This window comes from Aspergillus affinis (assembly GCF_023601865.1).
Source record: "Aspergillus affinis strain CMG 70 chromosome Unknown NODE_1_length_919884_cov_86_970707, whole genome shotgun sequence".
NCBI lineage: Eukaryota > Fungi > Ascomycota > Eurotiomycetes > Eurotiales > Aspergillaceae > Aspergillus > Aspergillus affinis.
The window spans coordinates 152630-168902 of NW_026515782.1; the positions used below are offsets into that span (position 1 = coordinate 152630).

The following is a 16273-nucleotide window of genomic DNA, read 5'->3' on the forward strand; positions in this document are numbered from 1 at the left end:
AAAAGGTTGCCTTGTTGCCTAAGGCGGCCGCGTCCCGTTCCGCGGTCCTGTGATGCGGTCTTATGTCATCGTGGCGGCCGGGAAGCCTCAGGCAGACAGCCACTTCAAGCCCGCTATCAGCACGTGACGATATCTGTCCGCCGGCTCCACCTCGAAAAATTTCCCCGTTGCTGCGCTGAGCGGCTTCATTCTGCTCTTTTCCTGCCTCTCTCCATCGCGAGTATCCCTCTCTCTCTGGGTCTTTCCTTTGTGCCCGTTCTCCTTGTCTTCCGTGTCAAGAGGGAATGAACCATTGAGTACCTCCATTGCGCCGACTTTGTTGACGGTGCCTCTGGTTGTTGAATCATACGAGGTTGTAGGAACCTCTTTTTTTTTTCTCTCTTCTTTTTTTTTGGGTCTACACTTTTTCTCGAGCAATCCTCTCTCTGATCGCTGAGAAGAATTCACCATGGCCCCCGCTAAGACCGACACCAATTGGTCCGTCAATTACGACACTCTGAGACGGGAAAACCTGTTCAGAAACCCTCCGAGTGACCGAACCGCATATCCCGCCTTGGCCGATGCCATCAAACCTCATATTGATTCCTTCAATGCGCTTTTCGACGGCAGCAAAGTCTTGGAGGCCGGCCTGAAAGACATCGGAACGAAGACATTCATCGATGGCGAAGGCGAAACCCCCGAACAGAAGAAAGCTCGGCAAGCTGAAGGACGGAAACCGCCCAAGCGGAACAAGCTGAATGTCCGCATCAGAGAAGTTTTCCTCGAGCGGCCGGAGATTCCGCCGACAAACAAATTTACCACTCGCAACCGTAATATCTACCCATCTGAATGCAGAGAACGACATGCGACCTACCGGGGGAAGTTGCGCGCAAAGATCGAGTACCAGGTCAACAATGGCGATTGGGTGGACTCGACTAGAGAACTGGGTCAGGTTCCTATCATGATGAGGGTGAGTATACTTGCCGTGTATTACGATTAGACTCGTCTTCGGGGCTTTGGAAAAGCTAATGTGAGCGGTTTACCAGACCAACCGATGCCATTTAGAAAAGGCGACCCCGGAACAACTCGTGCAGCATAAGGAAGAATCGGAGGAGCTTGGAGGTTATTTCATTGTGAACGGAAACGAGAAGTTGATCCGAATGTTGATTGTTGGAAAGAGGAACTTTCCTATGGCCATCGTCCGTGGCTCCTTCGTCAAGCGTGGTCACACCTACACCAAATACGGTGTGCAAATAAGATCCGTACGACCCGATCAAACATCGCAAACGAATGTCCTGCACTACCTCAATGACGGCAATGTGACTTTCCGTTTCTCGTGGCGAAAGAACGAGTTTCTTGTCCCCATCATGATGATCTTGAAAGCGTTGGTGGAAACGAACGACCGCGAAATCTTCGAAGGAATCGTCGGCAGTTCCTCGTCTGAGGGTATTAACAACACTTTCGTGACCGATCGAGTGGAGCTGTTGCTGCGGACATACAAGGGATACGAGGTGAACAGTCGCTCGAGTTGCCGTGCCTACCTGGGAGAGAAGTTCAAGCCCGTCCTCGGAGTCCCAATGGACATGTCGAACGAAGATGCCGGTACGGAGTTCCTTCGCAAGGTGGTTTTGCCACATCTGGGCAATCACAACGTCACCGAGACCCAGGACTACGACAAATTCAAGATGATTATGTATATGATCCGGAAGCTGTATGCCCTCGTTGCTGGTGACTGTGCTCCTGACAACCCCGATGCTGTTTCCAACCAGGAAGTTCTGCTGGGCGGTTTCTTGTACGGAATGATCCTGAAGGAGAAACTCGAGGAATGGGTCAGATCGTTCGGCCCGGTTCTTAGAGACTGGTCCCTTCGCAACCACGGGGCCAGGTTCACTGACCCGGCGTTCGAGCGTGACTTCTTAAGCAAGATAGTCAGGAGAACCAACGAAAACCTCGGTGGTACGCTAGAGTACTTCCTTTCAACAGGCAACCTCGTTAGTCCCACGGGTCTTGATTTGCAACAGACGTCCGGTTACACGGTCATGGCTGAGAAGATCAACTTCTACCGATTTATCAGTCATTTCCGAATGATTCACAGAGGTAGTTTCTTCGCCCAACTGAAGACTACCACCGTCCGAAAGCTTCTTCCAGAGAGTTGGGGTTTCCTCTGCCCTGTGCACACGCCTGATGGATCTCCATGTGGTCTGCTCAACCATCTTGCCCACAAATGCTTGATCTCCACCAGCGATGTGGATGTTTCGCACATCCCAAGGTTGTTGATCCAACTAGGCGTGCGCTCCGAGTCGTCTGTCTCGGTGGAGGAGAGTGTTCCTGTCCAACTGGACGGCAGAATTGTCGGATACTGCTCACCCAAACAGGCCCGTGTGGTTGCCGATACGCTGAGATATTGGAAGGTGACGGGCACTCACAACATTCCGCTGGAATTGGAAATCGGCTACGTCCCCAACACCAACGGTGGTCAATACCCCGGTATCTACATGTTCTCTCAGTCCGCTAGAATGTACCGACCCGTCAAGTACCTGCCCCTCGACAAGCTCGACTACGTGGGCCCGTTCGAGCAGCCCTTTATGGAGATTGCATGCGTGCCGTCCGATCTTATCTCGGGCACCTCGACTCACATTGAATTCACACCCACCAACATCCTTTCTATTGTCGCCAACATGACGCCCTTCTCCGACTACAACCAGTCCCCTCGTAACATGTACCAGTGTCAGATGAGCAAGCAAACGATGGGTACGCCGGGTACATCTATCGACTTCCGCACAGACAACAAGCTCTACCGGCTGCAAACAGGTCAGACGCCGATTGTGCGGCCGCCTCTCTACAACGCCTATGGCCTGGATAACTTCCCCAACGGCACCAACGCAGTCGTGGCTATTATCTCCTATACGGGTTATGACATGGATGACGCTATGATTATCAACAAATCCTCCCACGAACGTGGCTTCGGTCACGGTACGGTTTACAAGACCAAGATCCACTCGCTTGACGACAAGGATTCGCGACGAGGCAAGTCCAGGCGCGAAATCACCAAGTTGTTCGGCTTCGCGCCGGGCGCCGAGATTAGGGCCGAATGGCGTAACACGATCGACGAAGATGGACTGCCTCTTCTCGGTGCTAAGGTTCGAGAGGGCGCTCCCGTTGCCGCATGGCATAACGTGCGCTACGATCCCGCCTCAGACTCGTATGTGAACGTTGACGGCCTCACCCACTTTGTCAAGTACAAGGATTCCGAGGAAGGATACATCGAAAGCGTCCGCGTCATGGGTGCTGAAAGCGGTCTTGAGCCATGCCAGTCCATCAGTGCCAAGTACCGAATTCCCAGAAAACCAGTCATCGGTGATAAGTTCTCTTCGCGTCACGGACAGAAGGGTGTCTGCTCTCAGCTCTGGCCCGCTGTGGATATGCCATTCTCCGAGAGTGGCATGCAGCCCGACCTCATCATCAATCCTCACGCTTTCCCGTCTCGTAAGCATTTCCCCCTCTCTCTTTCTTAACCGGAACCGTGACTAACGGACATCCCAGGTATGACCATCGCCCAGATGATCGAATCCATGGCCGGCAAGGCCGGTGCCCTCCACGGCCACGCCCAGGACTGCACTCCCTTCCAGTTCTCCGAAGAGAACACGGCCACGGATTTCTTCGGCGAGCAATTGCGCAAGGCCGGATACAACTTCCACGGCAACGAGCCCCTCTACAGCGGTATCACGGGTAAGGAGTTCGCCGCGGACATCTTCATGGGTCTCGTCCACTACCAGCGTCTCCGTCACATGGTCAACGACAAGTTCCAAGTCCGAACCACCGGTCCCGTGAACCAGCTCACCGGCCAGCCCGTTAAGGGTCGTGCCAAGGGAGGTGGTATCCGTGTCGGAGAGATGGAGCGTGACTCGCTCATCGCCCACGGTGCCGCCTTCCTCCTCCAGGACCGTCTCATGAACTGCTCCGACTCCACCCTCTCCTGGATCTGCCGCGACTGCGGCTCCTTCCTCTCCACCCAGGTCGCCGTCTCTTCCGTCAGCAAGGCCCGTAACCACGGCGCCGCCGCTGCCGCTGCCGCCAAGAGTAACCAGACCCAGGGCTCCTCTGCCCCCGCCATCGTCCGCTGCCGTCGCTGCGCCCGCGAAGCCGTCTTCGAGGACTCGCGCGCCATTATCTGGGAGGACGGCGATGGTCGTCGCCACGTCGGTGGTGATAACGTCACCATCGTTGCTATCCCCGGTGTGCTGAAGTTCTTGGACGTCGAGCTGGCAGCCATGGGTATTCGTATGAAGTACAAGGTGGAGAATTAAACCTTGGTTTATATATGTATACCTATCACGACGAGGACCAAGCAAAAAAAGCGAAAGAGAAAAATATGACATGAGTTTTGGGGTTGAAGGTTTGGGGATCTCAAAAAATTTTCTGGTTTCATAGATTTTGTGGAGCCGAGCACTGCTTTCTTTATTTCTTGTTATTTGATCTTGGACATGTATGTAATTATTTTGGAGGGGTTTTTAGTTCTTTTTGTCTTGTATTTATGTTTCATAGCATTATCGTATCTCACTTATTTTATTCTCTTTTTCAAAGTTCCGTCTTATCCTACGAGCATTGGGATATCAAATCCCCTGTCGTATCGTCAAAACCATAAAAGACCCCGAGCTAGGTACCTACGCCCTACAGTTGCACAAACAGAAAGCGAAATCGAATGACTTCTCTTGAATGCCTAAACCATCATCAAAGTATAATATTCACTAAAAGAGAGCCCAGCAACACCCATTAAAAAAGAACCCCAATCCTCCCCGCTTACAATTCCGACGTGACGTTCGAGAACTCGCCCTTCTCCAGCTTCGTCTTCCAGAAGATGGGGTTCATGTCGTCGAAGCCGTGGTGCACCCATCCCTCTTCCTTGACGTGGTACAGGTTGATGAAACCACCGGAGAACGCATCTCTGTGCATGGCGGCCAGAATGCTTCGTCGGCCGAGCTCGAGCGCCTCCTCTTCGGACAAGTCGTAGCGGTAGTTGGCGTCCAGCACACCGTACGCGAAGGTCTGGCCGGATCCAACACAGAACAGGTTACCGGGGAGTCGGGTGCCGTCGGAGTCGATGTAGTAGAGGGCGGGACCTTCCTGGGGCGTCATCTGGAAGTTTGAGAAAAACGAAACTGTCAGCCGGGTTTCTCTTGACGCGCATGAAACTGAAATGCGGGAGGGGAGGGGAGGGGGTTTGTACGCCTGCCAACATTGTACCCATGCTCAGACCATACCCCTTGTAGGCGTATGTCAGGTTAGCGAGGATCTTCGAAGCAGCGGCGACGGTGATACGGCGCTTGTGTCGGATTTCTATGTCCCGGGTTAGCCAAACGTTGAACCTGAATATCACCAATGTTGTAGATTTACCATGAAGTGTGCATTGCTGACTCAGGTATCTCAGCCAGTATTGACAATCCTAGAATGCCCGACAATCAGTATCATCAGAAATCAAGTATATCCCATCGGATATTGGATATCCCCAAAGACGTATAATCATCGAGGAAGTGTACAAATAGACTCAACATACCGCAGCACCACCGGCCATAGTACCCAGAAGACCCGGCGTCGGATCATTCGTCGGCTTATCCTCACCACGGCTCAACCGCGAAACGGGAATGACCTTCTTCACCGTCTGACTAGCAATCCAGTCACCAGCCGAAGCTCTGGAATCCGTCGCAACGATCTAAAAAATAGAACCACGCATATGTCAGTGATCTGTGGCGATGGCAACGACAAGTCGACAGGGAGAGGAGAGGAGGGGTAAGGCATACAATTCCGCCCTGGAAACGGAAAGCCAGCGTCGTCGTTCCGTGAGCCAGCTTGATCGGACAGTCGGGATTGGAGTGGTCATCGGTCATCGCACGAAGGAAAGCTCGAGACTAGAAAGGATAAGATAGGTCAGCCCAATACGGTCAGGTCATCGGGTGGCAGATGGTTGAATGAATGGTGGTCGTTGCGTCCGGCTCAAGACCCAGGTAAGCATCGCAGTGTGCGTGCCCTTCGGAATCATTGCCATCAACTACCGTAGTCATCCAGCGGGAGAGATATTACGTTGTCCACAGGAGGGAGGTCGAATTTCAGAGAGATCGGGGGCAGGCTCTCGGTGAGGTCATGCTGCTCTTGTTCGGAATAGAACTCATTCTGATGAGGCGCCTGGGTATACTGGGCGACCAATTTATCCATGATCGGCAGGTGTGGATTTCTGGAGGGGTAAAAGGACAGAAAGATGATAGAAAGGGTAGTGTACAGAGAAGGGGGGTGAGGGTAGAAGAGGGCAGAGGCAGGATGGAGCTTGAAGCTGCTGGAGCTCTCTCCCGCTGTTCATCCGCGTCACGCTGGCCGCCTACGGTCACGTGGAGTGAATGGCTGCCCCAATTTCAAGGCATCACGGCCGCCTACGATCAGCCCTAGAAAAGAGCGCGACACAGTCAGTGACTTACCACTCTTACAAGAAAACTTGATCTCCAAAACAAGAAACCACATGTGAATTGATAGCACCTAATTATAGACAATCTCAGATTATAAAATACAGGACGCATGAGCAACACTATACGATCAATTTCCTAATATGGAACGGCGACTGGCTGGGGTCCCTCTGGCAGGAGAACAGCCTGCTTGGAATTGCCCCGAGGCACTTCGAGTTTTCCTGCAGCAGATCCGTTGATGTCTCGAGCAATTTTATCGTTGGTCACCTCGGTAACTGGGCCATCTGCATCGCGGCTGGTCGTTTGAGTGATAGTCTCTTCGACCTGCCGAGTTGGCGCGCTGGCCTCGGGGCTGTCCACAGCGACGTACGAATCTCGAGTTGCCTCGGTGACAGAACCATCGATATCCCGAGTGGTGTCGGAGAAGTTACTTCCATCTACTTCGCGGTCATTTGTGCGAGTCCTCTGTACAGGCAGAAGAGTGTTGCCCGGCATCTGCCCAGCAGAGGTGCGAATAGGATCGACGGTGCTCTCCCAGGAGAGAAGGTCTTTTTCGGCATCTTCAAGCACCATCTTTGCCTCAGCAGCTCGATCGTAGTCCTTTCGCACATCTCCCGGGACCACCGGGGTATCGTCGATGTAGTTCAGGAGCCGACGAGCGTGGCGAGCCAGCAGTATCTGCTTTTCTCCTCGCTCAATGACAGCAGCCAAATGAACATCAAAAGCCTCCTTGAGCTTCGATCGAGTCTATCAAACGGTCAACATCGGAGCCAAACGCAAGCATGGTATCATGCTCAAAACTCACCATGTTCGTCAACTGCGCCTCCGCCACCAAGTTCTGCGCCTCCGCCCTCACAAGCTCCTGCTCAAGCGTCTCCAACCGCGGGCTATTCGGATCCTTCCACTTCAGCTTCTGAATATCATCCGCGACCTTCAACTTATGATCACGAGACGGCTGGACCGAACCCTCCGTGTCCCGGATATGCTTTAACAAGCCGCGATAATCCTCCAGATTCTGCGCATAGATGTCCTCCTGCTCGCCCATCTCCGCCATCAGCACGCCCAGCTTATCCGTGATGTCAGAGACGGCATCGTCCTCGGTGGAATCGCCCCATTCGGACAGCTGCGAGGCGATGGAGACGCGCTCGCGACCGGCTTTCTCGTGCGCGCCAATCGCCGCATTCTCGTTCTTGATCACCCGGCCTAGACGCCGGCTCAGCTCGGGTTGCTGGAAGCCTCGCAGGGTGGAGATGTTGAAGCGCGGCTTTTGAGAGAGAGAATCTCTTCGTCGGAAAGACATGTTTCGGTTCCTGGGTGGTTGTTAGTTTGAGGTTCTTGTATGTGTGGAGTGGAGTAGTTGGTTGGGGCGTTAAGGGTGCGTACATCGCTTGTGATGGTCTGAACAGTGAGAATCACGGCACGATTATGTGTTAATTGAGGGCTTTACAAGATACAAGGAGACTCACGATGATAAAAGAGAAAGATAGACGGACAGATAGACTGATCGTTCGACAACGGAGTGGAATGCACCTTCCTTTCGAAGTTGATTGGACGAATCACCCTGGTTGATCGACAACCAGCCCTATATTTAGATAAATTGAGGTAGTACAGAACCTATACTGGGCAAAATTGTTGTACGACACAAGAGAATAGACATGAATTATGAAGGACAAACCGACCGCGACGCTCTGGAGAGGTAGACGTGACGTCATGCGGGAAGGGCGGATGTTGAGGTCATTTTGTCCGCTTTCAGTCACTGTGAATTGGGGACTGCGATAGAGAAAACCGTGGAATTGGTGCGGTTTAGGCTCTGGCACAAACACCAGCTGACTTGGTCTCTTTATGTTCGTTGGTTGAGTCGTGGACTCGACCGTGGCTAAGAAGCAACTGTACATGTAGGGTGATTGGTGATCTTGGATTGAACATAACTCAAAAACTATGGAAAACGAAGCATGTAAAATCAAGCAAAAATCAGGCAATAGGCCATCGAGTCACCAAGACAGAAATGAACAGCATACACAAATCGAACATAGACAATCTGGAGATCGGCAGTCTCGGCAACAAGGGGTATAAGTCAAACATAACAGAACGCAGCACGCATAACAAAAAGAAATCGACTCATTACACTCCTTCTCACTTATCTCCCACAGATATAGACCATGTCATCGTCACATTCTCTTTCCAAAGGACGTCGTCGTCGAACCCTGCACTCATCCGGCTCAAAACATTCCACGAAGCGATGCGGTCCGCACTCACGGCTTTCAATCACTCGCGGCGATTTCTTTGACCAGAAGGGCACCAGGGACTCCTCAGTCGTACGAATCATAGTCCGAGTCACCGTGGTATAAGAGCACCGTGGAGAGCATTCACGGCGAGCAGGCGGTGGTGGACAAACGACGACTGGGTCATGGTGATGACGATGACGATGGTGATAACGACGATGATGGTGATGGCGGTGGTAGCTGCTCTTGCTCTTGCTGCTCTCGCTATCGCTGTCGCTGTCACTACTGCTGCTGCTGCTGCTGCTGCTGCTGCTGCTGCTGCTGGAGCACGAGTCACTGCTACTGCTGCTACCGCCGTCACTGCTGCTGCACTTGCGACGACAAGGAGGAGCAGGAAGGGGACACGAAACACGGACAGGCAGAACCCGGTACTCCGTGAGACGCACACAGGTGTCCTCGTCATCTTCGACAAAGCACATGGCGGAGCGGACGGCGCGGGGGACAATCTGGTGAAGCCAAAGACGTTATTGTCATATTCTGGCATGGATTACTAGAAGAGGGGATTCCTAACGGTTTGATAGTGGATGTCCGGCATCATGTAGATCTCGAACAGACCACTGTCGAGTAACTGTGCTTGCAACCAAAGTCTTGCGTACTCAAGGGGCAAAGGCTCCGCAGGGTTTCAACAAGCGTTGGAAAACTGCCAGGAGCGAAGGTAATAAGAGAAAGCGATTTGTCGAAGTCATGATCTCGCTCGCACGCGGGCAAGTCCCAGCAAGTCACTTGACCGGCGGGATGATGCTGCCCGGTGACTCGGACAGTCTCCCCTTTCCTCCATCGGAATCTTTGTACTCGGAATCTCAGTCAGAAGGGCTCCGAGAAAGATGAGTGAGACGTGAACAGACAATACTGAAGGGTTTGTACTTTTTGAGTCGGGTTGTTGGCCCGGGAGTGCAGATGATCGGCCTCCTCAACCAGATTCACTGCCAAGAAACGGTGTTCACAACCATTCCCAGGAATGAAACCAAAATTGATATCAAAAGAAAATTATAAAAAAAAATGTCTGCACTCTTAATTTTACAGGAATACAAAACCAGCGCCAGAAAGTATTCGTAAGACCGACAACACCGTAGACCACTCACTCCAAGAGATAGGAAATCCCGCAAACGCACGCCTTGCCAGCTCATGCCAAATCGTCGGCGTCGTGGTGATGGGTATTCTCGTTGTCCGATGCATGGAATGCATCGCCAAAGGCCGAGTTCTCCAGATCCGGCAGGTCTAGATCGTCGTTCTGCTCCGTGTACGCCGCCAACGCATCGCCCGCGCTATCCATGTTGGTGAAATCAAAATTGGCGCCGTCCAAGGCACTGTCTCCCGCCGTGTTGCCCGGAGTCAGACCCTGCAATCCGCTCCCAGGCGTGTCGATGCCGGAGAGGGAAGTTTCGCCGATATTTCCTTTCTCTGTCGTCTGATGTTTCTTGTCGCCGTCGACCATCACCCAGTCGCCGGTTTCGCCCGCTGCGGTACTGGCAGGTTGGCCATCGCCCATGTCCATTTCAATGTCCAGACCCGGAGCAGATTGCTGCGCAATATTCGAGGGCTGCTGAGGCGGCGCTGCAGAACCCGCGCCGGCGCCCCCAAGCGCGCCGGTCGAGGCATCGTGTGGGGGCGCAGCAATGCCTTGAGCCTGTCCCGAAGTGGCGCTGAATTGATTGAGAAGTGCATCGCCCTGGTCCATGTCGATATCTCCCTGCGATGGCTGTTCCGGTTTCGGTTCCGGCTCGATCTTCTCCAACAATCCACCCTTTTGCACGCACGAGACCTTGGGCTCCAACGCGATGTGCTTATGCCACGCAGTCTCGACTTCCTTGATCACGTCGTCCACTTTGTGCGTCGCCTTGGGATCGGAAGGCGCAGGAATCTGATCGTCGTTCTCTTCGTCGGGGACCGCCATGCGACCTTCCAGTCTCCAGACCTCCGTGCCGGTATCTGCAGGGTCGGTCGCTGAGTCCCGGAGTCGAATCTCGGCATCTTTGAGAAGGGAAGTGCGGTTGAATTTTTCCATTCTGCGAGCATGACGCTTCTTCAGCTTCTCAATCTCAGCGGTCATGTCCGCCACTCTCTTGGCGACGCGATCGGCGAACTCTTCAGCCTTTGCCGGTTCCATTTTGGTGGCGGCGGCATCATCGGCATCTTTAGAATCCGGTGCATCGAAGAAGCCCGCCGTTAAGGATTCCAGCTCGCCTTTGCGACCTAAGCCCAGAGAGACCGGGGTGATCTGGCTAATCGCGTATGGAGAAGCAAATATTTCTTCCATCCACTCGTGATGTTGTTGGTATCGCATCTTACTCACTTCGCGAGGGGTCAAGAGATCCATCATGTCACCGGCGGAAACGTCTTCGTCCTCGAGCGCAAAGTCGGCAGTGGCAGCGTTCATTGCGGCAGAGGGTGCGCGATGTCCACGGGGGGCCTTTGCCGGCGCCGCACCCGCGGGGGCGGGCACACCTTGGACAGGCGGCGGATAATAGGGCTGACGTCCGACCATTGCGTTCGGATACGGTCCAGGCACTTGCGCAAAGTTCTGCGGGGCCATCTGTTGAGGGAAATTGATCGTCGGCCAGTTGTTCCGGTCGTGCAACATGAAGTCCTTGCGAGCCAGCTGTCCCTGACTCTGCAGGAAGCGACGCTGTGCCAGCATGGACTGAGTCTGGGGATGAACAGGGATCCGGTTTGCGGGGATGTGGTCGGATTGAGGAGCTCTCGAGTAGTGAACGATCCACAAGGACGGGTCTGGCGGAGGCATGTTAGGGTTCGGGACTTTTGATGGTAACAATCGATAACGTCGGCGGCAGTGAATGGCAAGCGGCTCGTTCGGGGGATGGTAGCCACTTCGGTGTAGCAACATCTCTAACACCTGATACGCGGTTCTATGTTAATCTCACGGATTCCATGCCCTAGTCGCGATGAATACGGGTGGAGGGGCGGTTCACGTACATAGCCGCGAGCTTCAAAGGTGAAAGCTTGTTCGACGTCCGCCCAGACATAGCCATCACTAGCAAAGTTGGTCCCCAAGTGGTTCAGAGGTTGCCAGGTGAGCATGACGGTCCCATCCTGAGGGCCATCCAAGAATGACCAATACATCGGTTGCGCCTCGCGGACGATCTTTTGGGCGGACAGAAGGTATTCGACGACGGTCTCGGTGGGCATCATATGCATTAAGGGGTAGCGATGCCGCGACAACAGATGCATATGCGGCAGCTGTCCAGGTCAATTTCGAGTCAGCGATCTAGCCATGACCGTGCAAATGGAAATCTGGGGAAATGGGGCCTACCAGCTGCCCGGGGAGACGGCTCGCTGGGTCGTCCATTGTGAAGCGACACCGTCACGGTTTCGAAAGTAACCGAGTATGGAAGTGATCAAAAGAGCACGGGGAATATTAAATGGTCAGAGGGCAGCAATGCATGCGAGATCGTGAAAGCGGCGATACGATGCGAATGGGCCGAGCTAGAGATGGAAACGCGACGCGGAAATTTGAGGCTCCCTGCGCTGCTGCGGCGGGCGAGAAGCGCCTGACATGCAAATTTGACACCTGAAGAGTCAGGTTACCACATCTTCCCTTCCCGGTGCGCGCTAAACCATTTTGGTCCATATATGTCCTTCCTTTCTTCCTCCTCTTCTTCTTTTACTTTCCCAGGCTTGACTTGTCCCTCACCTAAAGCAGTAGAGAAGATGAGTGGCCTCAATGATATCAAGGCTCTTGATAAATGGGGCTCTCGCATGCTATAATACCAAAATATATTACCTGCAAATGACCGATTTCAGCCAGGAAGATGAAATATATAGTTGCCAGCACGTCCTTCCTACTACTTCTACGCAACAATTTGCAGAACCATACAGAGATAAATCGAGCTGGATCAACCCTCTACAAGACTTGGATGGAACTACAGGGAATATAACCCCGTGGGCAAAAAGTACCAGAATTCTGCAGGAAGAGTCTAGTTACTGCTTCCGGGGCAGGAATGCAGGGCGATGCCGCGAACCAAGGGATACTATTTCAAGCAGCACCCCCATACGGCGCAAACAACAGCTGTTCATTCTATCAAGGGATGGCCATTTAAAGCCTGTCAACCCCGATTTTAGATTCATATCTTGTCTACATTAAAGTCACGTCACACATCGATTCAAAATCAAGATGTACGCTCTCAAGCAAATCTCATTCCTCGCATTGGCGCTATTCGCGGCGAATAGTGTTGCGAAGACCACAACTGTACGTATGGCTTTCTTAATATCCGTTCAATTGCGCTGATGCTTGATGGGAAACAGATTGGCTTGGAAACAGCAGAGGGGAGCAAGCCGATCCAGGTACCATTTGATGAGTGCCATCTGATTGACGAGGAGTGAGTACTAGCTATGTTAAAATCCCGGGTGATGTTAAGCGGAGACTAACACCAGGAAATCAGGGAGGTTTACACTGTCGCTACGACCACCTTCTGTCGTTTTTTCGTGTAAGTGTTCCTATCTAGGCCCGTTGAAAAGAAATCAAACTCACTATTTACCTCTGCGATAGTGGCACGGTATGCAACGGTCGCCAAACGCTTCTCGGACCGGGAGACCACTCATCGACTGACCCGGTGCCTATCGGGAGTGTTTACTGCCAGGGTTGAGGGAGGTGTATGCTACAGATCGCTGGATACGGTTATCTCGGGGTTCCTGACTTAAGCCATTAAATATGTATAACACAACAATACAAAACCTATCGTCTTCATGCATGGTATCAGGTCGGATTCTTTGATGCTCAAGACATTGGGATTAGTGATTTACAACGAGGGTATCGGAGTAGTTCGTTAGAAGCTTGTCTTCATTCTAATTCGGCACCTATGATGTTTAGTTTCTCGTGACTCCAAGACCGAAGTGACCCACGGTGCCACTGTTACCCTCAAGGATTCAACCCTCCCTTTCTTCCGATTCTCATTGAGCGCCACGATCAAAGGCGAGGCGCCCCTGCGACGGAGGAGTGAGACCGACTGGGCGAGGTGAGCTTCGCGCATTGGAGACATGACGAGGATGACGTCCTGGGCTAGGAATTGCTGGGAAATGAACATCCAATGGCATGAGGTCCATCGCGAAGAACCCATGGAGAAATTAATTAATCGTCCAATCGATCAATTAATCTCCAGTGTTCTCTCCCCGCCTTTCGCATTTCAAGCCTTCGCCAAGACTTTCGCCGCCATTTTTGTTTCATCTGCTCTCGGTCTTCTCGCCTGTCTTACAGTCTTTGACTCCCATGCTTCTGCTCCTGCATTTTCCCCTGTCGAGCTGCATACCCCCTCTGTCTCGAACCAATCTCTCCGATTCATCCCCGATCGAATCCATGCGAAAGGCGCGGACAACCTCGCCTGTCCCATACATGGCGTCACAAGTGGAACACGCTATTCTGGTTAACTTTGTCGATCCCCCAATAGATCCAATAATGGGCCACATCAAGTCATCCGTCCGCAAAACCCCCCGATGGCTGGCGCAGGCATTATAAGACCCGAGCTCGTCGCCGCGGGTCAAGGATTTTCAGCTCGTTCTTCTCGAGTCCCACGCTTTCTCCACCGCTCGACATGGGGTTCTTTGGCAAAAAGGACGCATCCCTCAACCCCCATGCCGGTAGCAATGCGCCGGACGACGATATCAGAGAAGCCCCGGTCGTCAGAGACCCGGAAAAGCAATTGCCGACCCACGATGACGACGTCCAAACCGCGTTGCCGCCCATGCCTGCGCCGGCGATCGACATCGATCCCGCTGTAGAGAAACGACTGCTACGGAAGCTCGATTGGAGGGTTCCGACGCTGTTGGGGTTCCTGTGTAAGCCGGAAACGCTTATACCATGATCGTTGCGCGCCCAACTAACGCCAATATCGACAGATCTTCTTTCCACGTTGGATCGGAGCAATATTGGGTTCGTGGTTCCTGGATTCCGCCGGTTGAGGCTCTGGGCACTGACGTTTAATGAATCTAGGAATGCGAAGATTGCTGGAATGGAGGATGATCTTCACCTGAGCAGCGATCAATACACATGGCTACTCACGATCTTCTACATCTCGTACACGGTGTTTGAGTTTTTCGCACTAATGTGGAAAATAATCCCGCCTCATAGATGGGCTGCGATCACCGTGCTGACATGGTAGGTTTACGGTGGATAGAGTTACCGTTCCGCAACGCCCTTAACTCAAGCTTCGTCTAACAATAGACTCCAGGGGTATAGTTGCCACATGTCAAGCCGCCACCCGGAACTGGCAGGGCATGATGGCTCTGCGGTTCCTCCTTGGTATGGGAGAAGCCGGATTCGGTCCCGGTACACCCTTTCTACTCTCGTTCTTCTACCGTCGACATGAATTGGGTCTTCGTTGCGGTCTATTCGTCTCCTCCGCTCCTTTAGCCAATACTTTCGCCGGTGCGCTGGCCTACGGAATCACGTCCGGCCATCCCAAGCTCGCCAGCTGGCGACTTTTGTTCCTCGTCGAGGGGATTCCCTCCTGTCTGGCTGCCGTTCTGGCCTGGTTCTTCCTCCCCGATCATCCCTCGACCGCCCGATTCCTGACTGAGGAGGAGAAGGAAGTCGCCCGGGCCAGGTCGATCCAGCGCAGCGGTGAAGGAGAGCGCGTCACTGGGATCGACTTGAAGGATATAGGCCGGACTCTGTTGGACGTGAAAGCCTGGCTTGTTGCCGTACGTTCACCCTTCAAATCACCCCCATGGATGGAATCTAATAAGAGGGAAACACAGTTGATGTACTTCAGCTGCAACGTCAGCTTCTCTTCGCTCCCCGTCTTCCTGCCTACCATCCTGAAAGACATGGGATTCACCTCGATCAACGCGCAGGGCCTTACGGCTCCGCCCTACTTTCTTTCCTTCCTCTTGACGATCGCAACCACCTATATGGCCGACCGATTCCAGCAGCGTGGCCTCATGATCGCGTTCCTATCCATCGTCGGCGCCGTCGGCTACGTGCTTCTTGCCACCTGCACCGCCGTCGGTGTCCGTTATCTGGGCGTGTTCCTCGCCGCGGCGGGAGTTTTCCCGTGCATTGGAAACATTCTCCCGTGGACCTTGAGTACGTCTACTCTACTCTACCCCTGTCCATTTCCAAGATCTCGAAAAACGCTAACACAAATACTACCACCAGACAACCAAGGCTCCGACACCCGTCGCGGAATGGGTATCGTCATTCTCAACATCATCGGCCAATGCGGTCCCTTCCTGGGGACAAATGTCTACCCCGAAACCGACGGCCCGCGATACATCAAGGGCCAATCGATCTGCGCCGCGTTCATGTTCTTCACGACGATCCTGGCGCTCTCCCTGCGGACGCTGCTGGCGTGGGAGAATCGTCGCTTGGACGAGAAGCATGGACGGGTAGGAGAGACGGAGGGAGACGCGAAGACGGAGACGGTGGCGCGGGAGAACTACGGCGCTGCGTTTCGGTATGCGTTATAGGACTGGTTGTCGAGTTCTAACTGCATCTGGATGTAGTTGTGGTTGTGATGATTATCGATCGGGCTGGGTAGGTTGATTAGGCTAGGTAGTTATTAACGCAGTATATGACCATTTCTTTTTGATTTTTTCTTTTTTAAA

At 53.1% G+C, this 16273-nt stretch overlaps 6 protein-coding genes across 6 annotated transcripts; 2 read left to right on the plus strand and 4 right to left on the minus strand.

Annotated features, from left to right (window-relative positions):
• Nucleotides 1-448: 448 nt before the first annotated feature.
• Nucleotides 449-4286, plus strand: KD926_003964 (DNA-directed RNA polymerase I core subunit RPA135; the record flags this gene model as incomplete). The annotated part of the gene is made up of 3 exons (XM_053099431.1): nt 449-949; nt 1026-3465; nt 3523-4286. The coding sequence occupies 3 exons, from the start codon at nt 449-451 to the stop codon at nt 4284-4286; spliced, it is 3705 nt and encodes a 1234-aa protein (XP_052961107.1).
• Nucleotides 4287-4779: 493 nt separating this feature from the next.
• Nucleotides 4780-6189, minus strand: pre2 (proteasome core particle subunit beta 5; the record flags this gene model as incomplete). The annotated part of the gene is made up of 6 exons (XM_053099542.1): nt 4780-5155; nt 5217-5316; nt 5374-5422; nt 5534-5689; nt 5778-5885; nt 6058-6189. 6 exons carry the CDS (start codon nt 6187-6189, stop codon nt 4780-4782), a joined length of 921 nt encoding a protein of 306 aa, XP_052961108.1.
• Nucleotides 6190-6569: 380 nt separating this feature from the next.
• Nucleotides 6570-7731, minus strand: KD926_003966 (Eisosome component PIL1/LSP1 family protein; the record flags this gene model as incomplete). Its single annotated transcript, XM_053099652.1, has 2 exons — nt 6570-7178; nt 7237-7731. 2 exons carry the CDS (start codon nt 7729-7731, stop codon nt 6570-6572), a joined length of 1104 nt encoding a protein of 367 aa, XP_052961109.1.
• A 1034-nt stretch (nt 7732-8765) lies between these two features.
• KD926_003967 (uncharacterized protein) lies at nt 8766-9197 on the minus strand (the record flags this gene model as incomplete). Its single annotated transcript, XM_053099763.1, has 1 exon — nt 8766-9197. The coding sequence occupies one exon, from the start codon at nt 9195-9197 to the stop codon at nt 8766-8768; it is 432 nt and encodes a 143-aa protein (XP_052961110.1).
• Nucleotides 9198-9836: 639 nt separating this feature from the next.
• On the minus strand, nt 9837-12020 carry KD926_003968 (uncharacterized protein; the record flags this gene model as incomplete). Its single annotated transcript, XM_053099875.1, has 3 exons — nt 9837-11567; nt 11648-11911; nt 11985-12020. 3 exons carry the CDS (start codon nt 12018-12020, stop codon nt 9837-9839), a joined length of 2031 nt encoding a protein of 676 aa, XP_052961111.1.
• An 825-nt stretch (nt 12021-12845) lies between these two features.
• Nucleotides 12846-16211, plus strand: KD926_003969 (putative MFS transporter; the record flags this gene model as incomplete). The annotated part of the gene is made up of 12 exons (XM_053099986.1): nt 12846-12920; nt 12977-13050; nt 13106-13158; nt 13542-13686; nt 13735-14090; nt 14192-14503; nt 14564-14597; nt 14658-14822; nt 14896-15367; nt 15425-15752; nt 15825-16122; nt 16172-16211. 12 exons carry the CDS (start codon nt 12846-12848, stop codon nt 16209-16211), a joined length of 2352 nt encoding a protein of 783 aa, XP_052961112.1.
• Nucleotides 16212-16273: the final 62 nt, after the last annotated feature.